The sequence below is a fragment of the Acanthopagrus latus genome, chromosome 17 (genome assembly GCF_904848185.1).
Source record: "Acanthopagrus latus isolate v.2019 chromosome 17, fAcaLat1.1, whole genome shotgun sequence".
NCBI classification, from domain to species: domain Eukaryota; kingdom Metazoa; phylum Chordata; class Actinopteri; order Spariformes; family Sparidae; genus Acanthopagrus; species Acanthopagrus latus.
In genome coordinates this window covers 3,418,366-3,431,541 of record NC_051055.1, presented here as the reverse complement: position 1 = coordinate 3,431,541, position 13,176 = coordinate 3,418,366, and the positions used below count along the sequence as shown (strand labels likewise).

The 13,176-nt window shown below is 40.4% G+C and overlaps 1 protein-coding gene across 2 annotated transcripts in view; it reads left to right on the top strand.

The window, feature by feature from the left end:
* grik2 (glutamate receptor, ionotropic, kainate 2) overlaps positions 1–13,176 on the top strand; it is a 266,601-nt gene that overhangs the window by 72,383 nt on the left and 181,042 nt on the right. For both annotated transcript variants that reach the window (XM_037075481.1, XM_037075480.1), the window contains exons 3-4: positions 5,253–5,420; positions 8,513–8,770. In XM_037075481.1, the coding sequence (XP_036931376.1) occupies positions 5,253–5,420; positions 8,513–8,770 (426 nt within the window). The remainder of the gene's footprint in view (positions 1–5,252; positions 5,421–8,512; positions 8,771–13,176) is intronic.

The following is a 13,176-nucleotide window of genomic DNA, read 5'->3' as shown; positions in this document are numbered from 1 at the left end:
AGGCCTCCTCTCTGTCCATTCATCTGCTGGCTGTCAGAAGAATTCACTGGAGGGCTGTAGCTGTGGAGACCCGCACTTTTAAACACACTTCTGCTGCTTTCTGAAAAGAAACGCTGTACAGTGCCTCATGTTGTTATTGAATCCTCACTGGATCCATTTGCGTTCGCTTTCAAGAGGTCATTCATGTACAGTTTCATGATATTAAAAGCTCAGTTAGTTTCGGTTCTTAGCACATGTGGTTTTTACCTTTTTTGTATTTCCTCCCCAAACAGTGTTTGAAGTTGGAGTACTTCAAAGGCTCGGATGGACATAAAACTCTTGAGTGGATAATCGTATAAAGCAAGCCACAGGATTTGTAAAAGAACAGGTTTTCCATAAAAAGTCAAAGATACAAACCTATGTATGTAATAAGGACAGCAGGTTGGTAGAACTCAAACGTATGCTAGTAATAGTCAGCTGGGCACTGAGTAAAATTTACACCTCTTTTTCTTAAAGGCTTAATACATAGGTCAAATTGCAACACAAGTCCTGGTGGTGAGAGGAAACGGGTATCAGCAGGGGAACAGACTTTGATACAACAACAGCACTCTCCATCAAGTGAAACCTGTCCGATCACTCTTGTTTTACCTCGGTTTCTATCACTCTCCCTCTTCACCTCCTTTGCCTTCTCAGTCAGCGGGGTCCTTTTTGTTTTACAGTCTAGAGTATTCACAATAATTCCAGAAATCATCTAAAAATAGGCACTTCAGATCCTGACTTGTAATCATAATTTATATTTTCTTTATAGCAAAGTTAAACCAGGTGACCACTGTCTGTCCATTAATTCCTTGTGATGAAAACAATTCAAAAATATATATATTTTTTAATTGACAAATGTTGAAGTAATTGTCACTTACCTCTACCCATTCATTACATGTATTTATTGTGTGTTGAAACATACAAACAGACACAAATATGGTAAAACTGTATTTGCTATTGATACCGTGTGAAATATACCACTGGCATGTCATCATTACTGATATAAATAAAGAAACAATATGACATGCCTAGCCAAGACAAGATGATCAGACATTTCAATGTTAATCAGTTCATTATGAGATTCTGGAAAAATGTTGGATTAATTTAATAATTAGTCCATGTTGTTTATTCCCGATTGTTACACTGAGTCTACTACAGCTCTGCCTCTGCAATGGTTCAGACTCGCTGCTGTCTGAGAGCCATCTGCCACAGGGACAGTGTCCATATTGGATGAATCTACAACACACTGTTTACTCTCACAACCTTGATCATACTACAGTTGCCAAATGCAGATTTTTTTTTTTTCTTTTTTGAAGAATGTAGGCAGTGGATGTTTATAAGTGTTGTCTTTGAATGTAGCTTCAGGATTTACATTATTGTCCAAAGTTGGATTGAAATTGTATTTTTCATTCATGTCTTTATGCTGAGGAATATAATATTATTGGTAAAAGAACATTTGATGTTTCATTATGTACTGACAAGTACATTAATTCTTATTGTGAAAAAGTACTTCCCACTTCACCTCAACAACTTAACTTCACTAACAATATATTTCAAGAAAGTATTCACATTCATTCTTAATTAACTGGCAAAATGAGGTGTCTAAATAGGGTATCCAGTATCCGTTCTGACCTTCATAGTGGAGCCAACACTGGGTCTACAGCTTACTGGGCAAACTGGACCTGCAAAACAGCTGTCCATGGAGCTCCCCCAAACCAGTATAGGATGGGACTGAGGAGTCTCACAGCCTAGAGAAGGCGGCTGCTCTGTAGTCTGGTGGTGCAGCAGCAGATATTTCTGTTGTCGGCTGGCAGCAGGCTGAACAGACTTTGGATGGTGGGGTGTCTTTTAGCATCCTTCAGACTCTGAGCAGACATCTCACTATATACTATAACTATATACTATAACTATTTTGTTATTGATGCAGTGTCCATTCATCGTGTAATTATTGACTTTCATTTCTTTTCTTAACTGTTTTATTACACCAGCCAAATCTGGCAGCATCACATCACTAAGTAAGAGGTTACGGTAATGTGACTTCTTTGAGTTGTATAAAATATTTCAAAATTAGAAAACTACACTGCATAACACAGCACTCAGTCCATCAGTTTAATCTCATCAACATCGTCTGTTGTTGCTGTGTGTGGCCCTGAAGTGGGACCATCTGAGGAGCATGTGAATACAGTATAATTCCCATATACACTTGTCATCTCTGCATTGATTTATTGATTGATTTTTTTTTTTTTTTTTGGCCTTGTTATGGCTTCATGTGTTTGGACAGCTTGTGATATGATGGAGGATGAGAGAGAGGGGGGATGACATGGCCCACAGGTCAGACTACAAAACCCTGGGCAACTGCAGTGAGGACATAGCCTCTGTACATGGGGCACGCACTCTACCCTCTGAGTTACTGTGGCGCCCCATCTCTGCCTGACTTATTAAAAAGGATTTACATTTCAGTCACAAAAACCTCTCTCAGGAGAACCCCCAGAGGTGAAAATTCTGTGTTCACCGAGGACTATTTTGCTGATTTGATTTTCTACATCACAAACAACGAGATAAAGCAGGTGGTGTGTGTATTGTTTTTGACTCATTTGGTAGATATTCTAACAATCAAGGAATTGATTAACTATATTTTGTCCAGGGAATAGAAGCTGTGAAACTACTGCTAGTGAGTTAGAAGAAAGTGTCAAATTAGTGTTGAGGCTTTTTGTAAGGGGTGTTTGTTGAAATATTTCATCTTGCCAAGATGCTTTTTGGTTAAATTGTTGTGAAACCGTTAAAGCTGAGTGTTGTCAGACAGTTTCGGCCAAGTCAGCTACAGCAAGTAGGCTCGATTGCAGGGCGGCGTTAACCCTGCATGAAGTAAATCTAGCACATATGGGATAGCCACTACAGCATCAGCTGCAACATCAGGACAGCAACAAAGACATAGGGAGTCTCTCGGCGGGAGTCTATTGAGCAAGTCAAAGTAACTTACTGCCCACCAGCAATTGTAGCTATGAGTTCTACTCAATCCCAGTCAGGACAACAAACAGGAGAAGATTTCACTGGAGACACATTGCTCGAGGCTGTAACCCAGCCAATATCTGCTATCCAACATTCTCTACCAGCACTGAACTACTAGTAGTAGTAGTACTAGCAGGGGTTATGGAACTGCGAGTCTGCTGTCAAGAAGGCAGAAACCATTTCAGCCTATGCCTCCCAGCAGACTCTCCACTTCCTGGCCCGTACAGAGACCTGGATCACCCCAGAGAACACTGCCACTCCAGCTGCCTTTTCAACTCCCCCCTCCTCCAAAACATCTCTCACGACATCCTGCCATTCCTCATCACCCTGATTAACTACCCCACTTCAGGCCTTATCCCAGATCCTTTCAAGACAGCTACAGTAAAGACAATATAGACTAAGCTGACCTCCAAAACTACAGACATCAGAGTATCTCTTCTTTCATTACTCTCTAAAACCCATGAACGCGCAGTCTACAACCATCTGTCCTCCTATCTTTCACAAACGACCTCCTTGATCCTAATCAATCAGGCTTCGGGACTGCTCACTTCACTGAGACGGCCTCCCTTACACTGACTGAGTCAATGAGTCCTGCCAGAGTCTCTTCCCACTCGTCAGTCCTCATTTTTCCTGACTTATCATCTGTGTGTGATACAATCAACAGCCAGATCCTCCCCTCCACTCCGGCTGAACTTGGCATTGCTGACTCTGCTCTAACCTGGTTCACATCATACCTAACAAATCTCACCTTTCAGGTCGTATGGAATGGATCCTTGTCCAAACCCTGCTTTCTGGAAACTGGTGTCCATCAAGGCTCAGTATTAGGGCCATCTCTGTTTTCACTATACACTAGATCACTAGGCTCTGCAAATACATCACATGGATTCTCATAACCACTGTCCTCCCTTTTCCCCCCATCCTCCTCCAACACCCACGTTGTGCATCTCTGGATGTTTGGCAGATGTTTCCGCTTGGACAACTGTGCATCACTTCGAACTGCTGTGGCTTGATCCTGCAGATTTGCCCTCTGCAACATCTGCAGGATCTGGTCTTTTCTCATAAATGATGCAGCGCAACTCCTTGTCCAGGCACTGGTCATCTCTGGACTACTGTAACTTGCGTACGCGGAACGCTGCAGTGCGCCTCATTTTTAATCTGCCAAATTCTCCCATTTGACCCCCCTCCTCCATGACTTCCACTGGCTTTTGCAGCCTGCATCCGATTCAAGATGATGGTGCTGGCCATTAAGGCCCCCAACAGAGCTACACCCATCTATCCCCAAACACTGGACAGACCACCCAGTGTGAGCACATGTTCTACTACATCAGCTGGACAGCTGGTACAGCCATCAATACTCAAGAGTCATTTGTTCAGACTTCACCTCGACCCTGCATAGCAGTCTACATGTTGAAGTCTCCTTGGGCAAGATTCTGGACCCCAAATTGCCTCTGGTGGTGTGCATGAAATTGTTCCTAATCAGCAGGTTGTGCCATGCATGGTGGCCTCTGTGAATCAGTGAATGTTGGCTTGTGTTGCTGACTTTTGGGAAGACAATTAGCATCATATAAACAGTCCATTGAGCTAAAAACATTAACCAGAGTTAATGCCATGTCAGTGTTGGTATGGAGGCTGTGGAGTTGATATAAGGCATCTATTGTCATAGCTGGGCTGACGAATACAATGTAAAGAGTTACGGACATCTTCTTCCGCTGATATTATTACTTTTTTAGTAACAAATGAAAAAGTAACCACATCGGTATTAGCAAAGATGTGGTTCCATATTTACAATAAATTGCTCAACACTATTCACTTATCCATGTGTGACCTACCCTACCGAGAATTGGTGTGCATTTGATGAATCTCCCTCTTGTTTTTAATCATGTAATGACTACAATGAAAGCGTGTAAACTTTGTATACTTTAATGAAGCAATGTGTCTTTAATTTGCGGGAGAATCCATCTTATTTGGACACCAATAAGAGTGTTTATTTGGCAAGTTTTCCTCCTCTTTTTTGCCAAATTGATCATAAAAGGTTTTAAGGTATGAGCCAATATCTTCTGAAAAAGCATGTTCACTCTAATTGAGGTAATTCTTCCAACTCTAGTGATTAGTTTAATAGAAAGCTCTATGTAATCATGACTGCTGGCTATTGTGAAGCATCTTCTCCAATTATAATAATTCAAGTGATAAAGCACTAATAACTATTGTGTCTCTTTCTTTAACAGGGGGGATATTCGAGTCCATTGAAAGTGGCCCATCAGGCGCTGAGGAACTAGCCTTTAAATTTGCTTTAAACACAATCAACAGGAACAGAACCCTACTGCCAAACACCACGCTCACCTACGACATCCAAAGGATAAACATCTATGACAGCTTCGAAGCCTCCAGGAAAGGTATTTATTTTTGTGATTGGAAGATCCACCTCCGGTGTTAGCCTGCTCTTGGCTGCTGTTTGTGTGTAAGTGAAAGTGTGTGTGTGTGTGTGTGTGTGTGTGTGTGTGTGTGTGTGTGTGTGTGTGTGTGCACATATGCTATGCCATAACTGCTTTGAATTGTAAATGTATTCCCCGTTCGAGGCTTGTGAGCTGCAGTGGCTTAGATTGTGACAATTATAATCAGGCGAGGGAGAAATGGCTGAGCACTTCAAATGTAAACAGAGAGAATTGATTGGTTCCAGGTAATGACTCAGCGGCAGTAATTCAAAGACCTGTTTGGCCCCCAGAGACAGCCAATAAAGTGCTATAATCTATCAGTTTTGTGTGTGCATCAGGCTGACATTTCAAGTCTCTTATCAATTACGGGCCATTTTATCCTGTCTCAGTGATTTAGCCAACTCCCTTATATCAAATAAGGTGATTAGAGGGCACAGTTGAGCTGATACAAAGATGCTCAGTTGTTTGTATGTGTTCCGAATGTAATTTCATGAAAGCAAGCTCAAACTGAGTCGCACCTTTTGATTCATCTTCATCTTTGTGTTGTGGAGCTGTGATGTACTACATTCTGTGTAATCAGTATCAGTAGAAGGGAACTTATTTCAAAACCATAGACACAAATGTTCCCATTTGCTCACAGTCAGCCACAAGAGCATTACTGAGTTTGCCCACTGATGCTAGGTGACAACGTCTGGCTTGCAGTCTGCTTTTCTGAAAATGCAAACATATATTGCATATTTGCATTTGATTAATTCTCTCCATTATATTACATATTTGTGCTTCCAGATTTTTAGTCTGTAACTTATGTGAATAGCTTCTTGGTATGAGGCTTTCCTGTTGAAAGGATAATTCATCATTCTATAGTTTCCTGATTGTAAACAAATTTCAGAACAGAAAAGTCTTACATATAGTACTTCCTTTCCTTCTCGGTAGCTCTCAGCATCAGGGCTACATGTTCCTCACAAATAGTAGTTTATTTCTTGAAAAGAAGGCTGAGTAATTTCTTTAAAACAGCTAGTTACTGTAATTTGGAGCGAAGTTTGTCATTAGAAAGAGTGCATTTGTTTATTTACACTGGTGGATTAATACTTAGTTGCTAGGTCTAGGGGATTAAATGACCATGAATGGACATGCCATTATATACATGAAATCATCAGACCTCATTGAGCTCAACTCACTTTCCAGGCCGGTCTCAGGAAAAATGTTGACAGTTAACACTTCTGCAAACCACTGAAACATTTATATTTGTATGTGTCACAGGCCTATGTAATGTATTACATTTACATGACATGTTTAAGACCTGACTGTTGTGTTGGAAGGTGAAAGGGACAATACGAGTTACAGGCAAGAAGGCTGCAGCGCCAGCAACCACAGTTCAAGACTGTGTTTCAAGATGTGCAAGCATATCAAGCAGACTGCTTGATATTTACTTGTTCTTTCTTTTTATTCTGTTTTTTTTTTTTTTTTTAGTTAAGTAGCAAATTGCCCATCATGCCAAAAGAGAGGCAAGGGATGGAGAATCACACTTAACTGTCAGTAGCCCCTTCCCTTCACTAACACTGACTAGTGCTAAAGGTGGGTTGGCTTCTATAACACAGTCCAGAGTCTCGGAGAGCGTTAAGACACACATTTCTAAAACTGCTTGCGGCTGGGGCAGACAAACACCCACCATATTTGTAGAAACCAAAACAAGTCTTTCCCTAACCACAGCCAAGCAATTTTTCTAACACAGACCGTAAGTACAACATTGTCACAACATGAAATAGACAATTAAACCTACAAAATTGAAAGTTGTAATGTTAAGAAATGTAAAGTGCCAACATATCTGTGGTTTGCAAAAATGTACGACTACAATTATCCTGGTGTTTGGGAATTTTTTGCAGGTATGCAGTCATTATTGCAGCTTTGACTCCCTCAACTGGGTGTACAGGTCAGCCAAGTCCTCCTCCAAGTGCCCATCATGTACTGAGATTGGCTGGTTCCAGTTAAATTATGTAAACAAACGGACACAGACAGAAACTAAACCAAAATACTTCAGGGATACGGGCCATCAGTCAGTGTCTATCAGTTTCAACAAAACGCTGTGTTTCTAGCAATTAGCCTCTCCTCCTCCTCTACTCTTTGTCTCTTGGTGTGTGGCTCAGAATGGCTCATACTGGGTAAGAACCACCTTCTTGACAACTGGCAACCAATCAACAGAACAAACGACAATCTGTGACAGTGCTCTAGTGAGTATTTGTGGCAGCAGGGCGGTGTATGTGGGACTGAGACAAAAAAAGCGACAGTTTGTGTGTTCATGGTGATGAAGGAACGTGTCATCCGGTGCAAAAGTGTGGCTCACTGACGTGTTTTATAGTTTCTGGACAACAATGGAGCTGTCTGCAACATAAGAAGAATATAAAAATACTTAGGATGCATTCTTTGTCGGTTTGACTGCAAATGGGATTTGTTGTCAAAAAGAAAACAAGCAAAATATCAGCAGACTTGCCTCCACCAATGCACAATAGTTCCCTTTATTTCAATCAAGCCTAATCAAATATCAAACTAAATGGAATTTTATCATTATAAACCAGCCTAAACTGCTTTAAATAACAATAATTCCAACCCACCAGAACTAGCATCCACATTCTATTCACATTCACCGCAAATGGTACCCACTCATAGATACCAGCCAAGTATGCCTGGTGTATTTCCAGTGAGTGAGAGCAAAATCCCTGTCATGATCTGCACCAAAAGTTAATACGGTCTACTTTGTACCAAGACCCATCCTCTAGTCAAGATTTGTGGCTATCTGTTTATGTAGTGTTTGTGTAATTCTGCTGACAAACCAACTAACCAACATAAACATAACCACTTAGGTGAAGATAATGAATATACTAATCAGTGCTATTGACACACAGTATGTCCTTAATGCTGAAGTGTTGTATACGGACATTATTCATTAAACTTTGTCAACATCAGTGCAAAGTGCATGGACCATTGGCCATCATGAACATAATGCGGAAAAAGAAGATGGAACTAACTAGAATTTTTTTTTTTTTTTTCCCCTCTAGCTTGTGACCAGCTTTCTCTGGGAGTAGCAGCCATCTTTGGTCCCTCTCACAGTTCCTCTGCTAATGCAGTCCAGTCCATTTGCAATGCCCTGGGCGTGCCACACATCCAGACCAAATGGAAGCATCAGGTATCGGACAACAGAGACGTGTTCTACGTTAGCCTCTATCCAGACTTCTCCTCCCTCAGCCGGGCCATCCTGGACCTGGTCCACTTCTTCAAGTGGAAGACAGTTACTGTGGTTTATGATGACAGCACTGGTAAGACCTGCTTATATAATTCTTCTTCTTGTGCGTAATCCCAGTTGTCAGCTCTTTCTTTAGCTGTATAATTTTTTATCCCTGAGATATTTTCATATATAGATATTTGCACATTAGGTATATTTCTTTCCTAAATAATTTGCTTTACATTATTTTTTGTGTGTTTTGCTGACTTGAGTTTACACACATGGATTTATATCTTACACTTTCATATTTAAAGGTCCCATCCTATATTCTGTCCGAACAACAGAAGAGAGAGTGGTTGTGTTTCATTTATGACAACAGCTACGGTTCATGTTAGCTTTGTTAGCTTGGTGTGCTAACCACTTCACATTGGACTGCTTCAGCAACGAGGGTCAATACAAAGCTGGCTTTGCCTCGACACTGACACTCATAAAAGGATCAGTCCCAACCATACCAGACCCAGCAACTGCACCCGAGCCACAAGTAAGAGTCATCACGTTTTGAAAGTATTTACAGTTGCCTACGAGTATGGAGAAGTCAGCTGGAAATTGGCAAACTAGTTAGCTCTGCTTCGGTCCGCTATGCAATGGCGCTTGAAGCAAGTTTAATGTTAATAATATTATGATGGAGTTTGGTTGTCACAGTAAAAAGTCTGGAAACGTGCAGACTGGAGACAGAGACGATGTGAACAGTGTCCAAGAGTTTGGAGACTGTGTTGGAGACAAACACAGCTTTCACTAGCTGTTAGCCATTAGCTACATGGTAGTAACTGTAACAACGCATACGAACAAACTAACATTATTCAGACACACTAACCATTCTGAAACGTCCTGCTGCAGCCGCAGAGTCTGCGCCTCTTCAGGAGCCTCTCCTTCTGGGTCTGATTCTGGGTCAAACTGGTTAGCATCATGGGGAGCCATAGCGATACACCCACTGTAAACATTAGCGCATGCTACCACTAGGGCAAGGGGCATCCTCTCCATGAGAGGGGAGTGTAGCAGGCAAGGCAGGCGTTGACAGACGGAGCTCATTAGCATTTAAAGGTGCAGGCACAGAAACAGTCTGCCCTCAAATACAATGTAGTTGGAGCTCAGACAGCTGTGTGACATTGATGAAAAACAGTATAATATGGGACCTTTAAGTATTTATCTACTGTTCATTCTTATTGTTAATCACTTCAAAATGCTTCTGTCACATGAATGAGCCAAACATGCAGTAAAAATAATTGTGGCAGGCTGCAAAAAGATATAAAAAAGCTTTCTTCATATTTATTATGGATGATACACTGTTTATGCACATTGATGCACCGATACACATTGATTTTCAACATTTTTGTATTCATTGTTATTTATTCTCCCTTATGTGTGAAGGAAACAAAGAATTCCTATTTATGAAATAATAACTGAACTATTTTAAAGGCATTCAGCCCCTCATTACACTGTGAATTAGCACAAACTCAATCATACATTTAGAATATAACCTTTAATATGACTGTCAACTTAATGAGAGTTTTTTCTGTATTTAACCCTGCAAAACACTCTTTCGAAGAAATATAATATACATTATATACATTAATCAAATGAAATAGTTCAGGCTTGCCTTACAGTTTCTCTCGCCCATATATGTCACCGGTTGACCTTCTTTGTCAGCATTATGTTTTATAAAGTTGCCGAGAAAAAACACTTTTCGTTTAAAACTTTCACCTCTGATTCTGTTTTCACACCAGCAGGTAAGCCGCATATACCGGATGCTTATTGGTAATGATGTAGCCTATCAAAACAACCCAAACCACTGTGGTATCAAATGACATGGCAGCAACCAGGTGCACTTTTAAGCTTTATGAAACAACGGAATAAGTTAGCCTAAATTCAACAGTAGAGGTTGTGCACAATCAGTGTGTTTACCAAACAGCACCCCTCTCTTCCTGTTTTACTCTGCAGAGCATGTGTGATTGTCAGTAGATGCAGATTGTCCACAGGCAGATGGCATCATTTTCTTGGACACATATAAATTAAAAAAGCCCAAATGCATCACTGGATATACCTTGGCAACTGTTAATATACCTTGGAGTTCTGTCCAAGTAATTGCTAAGTAATGCTAATTACAAAGCACAGCTGAGGTTAATTTGTGTTACTGATATCATCCTTAGTTGGACATAATTAACTATGCCAAACTTTTAATATATGTATTTGCCTGTTTACACAGATTTTAAGCAACAATATGTAGCTTATTGGATGAAAATATTTGATTGCTGGGTCTAGTCCCCAGATTGCCTTCCAGTGATTTCTGCACCTATCCATCACATTTTATAGTTTTAGATTTTAAAAAAAAATCGTAAAACCTTAAATGTCAACATCATGACATGGTGGTGCAAGAGGAAAAGCCAGGGACTCGCCAAGGTCAGTAGGAAAAAAAATAGTCTATGGACCAACCATCAGACTGTCAGACTGGCATTTCCATCTATTGAGTCATGTGAAAAACTGCCTTATTTTAAGGCTAACTGAAAGACCTTTCACACACACACATCTGACCCATATTAACTATTTTGTACAGATGCATTATTCAAAAATTGAATACTGTGTGTTTTATATATGTGCATGTGTCTTTCAGTATTTTGTATTTTCTCAAGCTAAAGACATTAGATATAAAAAAAAAAAAAAAAACTTTTATAAGCAAAAACAGCCCAGGTATAGCTGAGCATTGTTACCATTTGTAGATGTTCCATAATTCATGGAGGTCAGAGAGTTAGTGAGACTGCAGAAGAGATGTCTTCCTTGTTACTCAGGACAGCAGCCCTTGTTCAAACCTTGCTATTATTGCAGTCCAGGTCACCAGGCGACAAATAAGCCAGCAGGCTGGGTACATGTACCATATGCCAGGGGTCAGGGTGTGCCAGCCTGAAGACAGGCTGCCAGGCTTCCCAGAGCTCCATCCAACAGACACACTGGGACTAGATTGGCCTGGATCACAGTGCAGTGTGTGTTCACTGTGTTTAGCATTCAGGCCAGCTAAACTCTGCTTTTTTGGAGTCATATGCTAATTGCATGTACTAGATTGTAAACAAGCCAATTTATCAAGGCAATCTGCTAACAGCGATGCAAAATATTGCAGTTCATGAACCCATTCATATTCTTTACACAGTTATCTCTTTGGAGTGTCATCGCTGGCTGGAGGCTAGCAGCATACAGCGTGAACAGAGTGGATAAGAGGTCTCCAGTCCATCACAGGGCTACCATACACAGGCAGATTTTGATCAAATTAAACCTCATTTTTTGAGACAGTTATAGCCAGTCAAAGTTTTGTATTCTGGAAACAGCTCCCTACGTACAGTAGTCATTTTCTTCGTTATCAGGAGAGTCTGCCCTTTCCGATGGGAAATTCAAACTGATGTCCACATTTTTGTTGTTGCTCCTTTCAAATGCGGACATAGTCTTTCACAGAGGTTGATCAGGGCCAATTTGGACATGCAAAAGTTTTTGTCATACCTCTGAAATCATATCTTTATTGATAAAAGTCAAACACTAGGCACTAGTTCTTCCTGGCCTTCCTAAAACCAAATGTTCAGTGTGGGGCTATAACAGATAACAGGTCATTGCATCACAGTGTTTGTGAATTTTCACAAATGGAAATGCGTTTTTCTGAGTATTCCAACACTACGTGAACGTAGTTTTAGACCTTTGCTCAGGTGGAAAATGGATGGAGCTATGCTGGAACTGTTGAATACTGCCAACTAAATGAAATTTTAAGCATTGTACTACCCACAGATTGTTCACACTGAAGTACACTGAACTGATTACAGATTACTGTCTTCTCCATACATCCATGTGTCAGCAACCATTAGATGAAACATTTTAATCAACATTATATTTGCCATTCAGTGTAGCCCCATATGTTTTTACTATTATTAGGCTACGCAAACATCGTAGCTGATTTTCATTTTACCATACATTTTCATGAAACTGTCAGCATTTGAAACCTACACATCTGATTTCTCATCTAAAATGTTCTCAGAGGTAACGTTAGTGATATAATGATTATGAAAGCTGCAATTAATTGTTAGTGCTTGAACTGCCTCACAGCCTGCCATCAGACAGTCTGCCCAGGTGCAATGCTTTCTGTGGTGGCAGAGTGTGTGAAGTAAGCTCCCACTGCCGGTTCAGTATACATCTGGGTATTTCATATGTACACAAAATCTGCAAACTGCGCACATGAAACACACTACATACTGAATGTCAAACTACACACCTAAACAGTCTTCAGAGGAACTCTAATCAAGCATGTGAGAAAATATTAATATCATTATATAAAATGATAATTTTCATATTAGGCACTTTGGCAGAGAGGTGTAGGTGTAGATAAAATAATGACACTTGACTGAATTGTCATGCCTTAAGACTGATTTATGCCTTCTTTAAGTATGAAAGTAAAGTCCCATCTCAAAC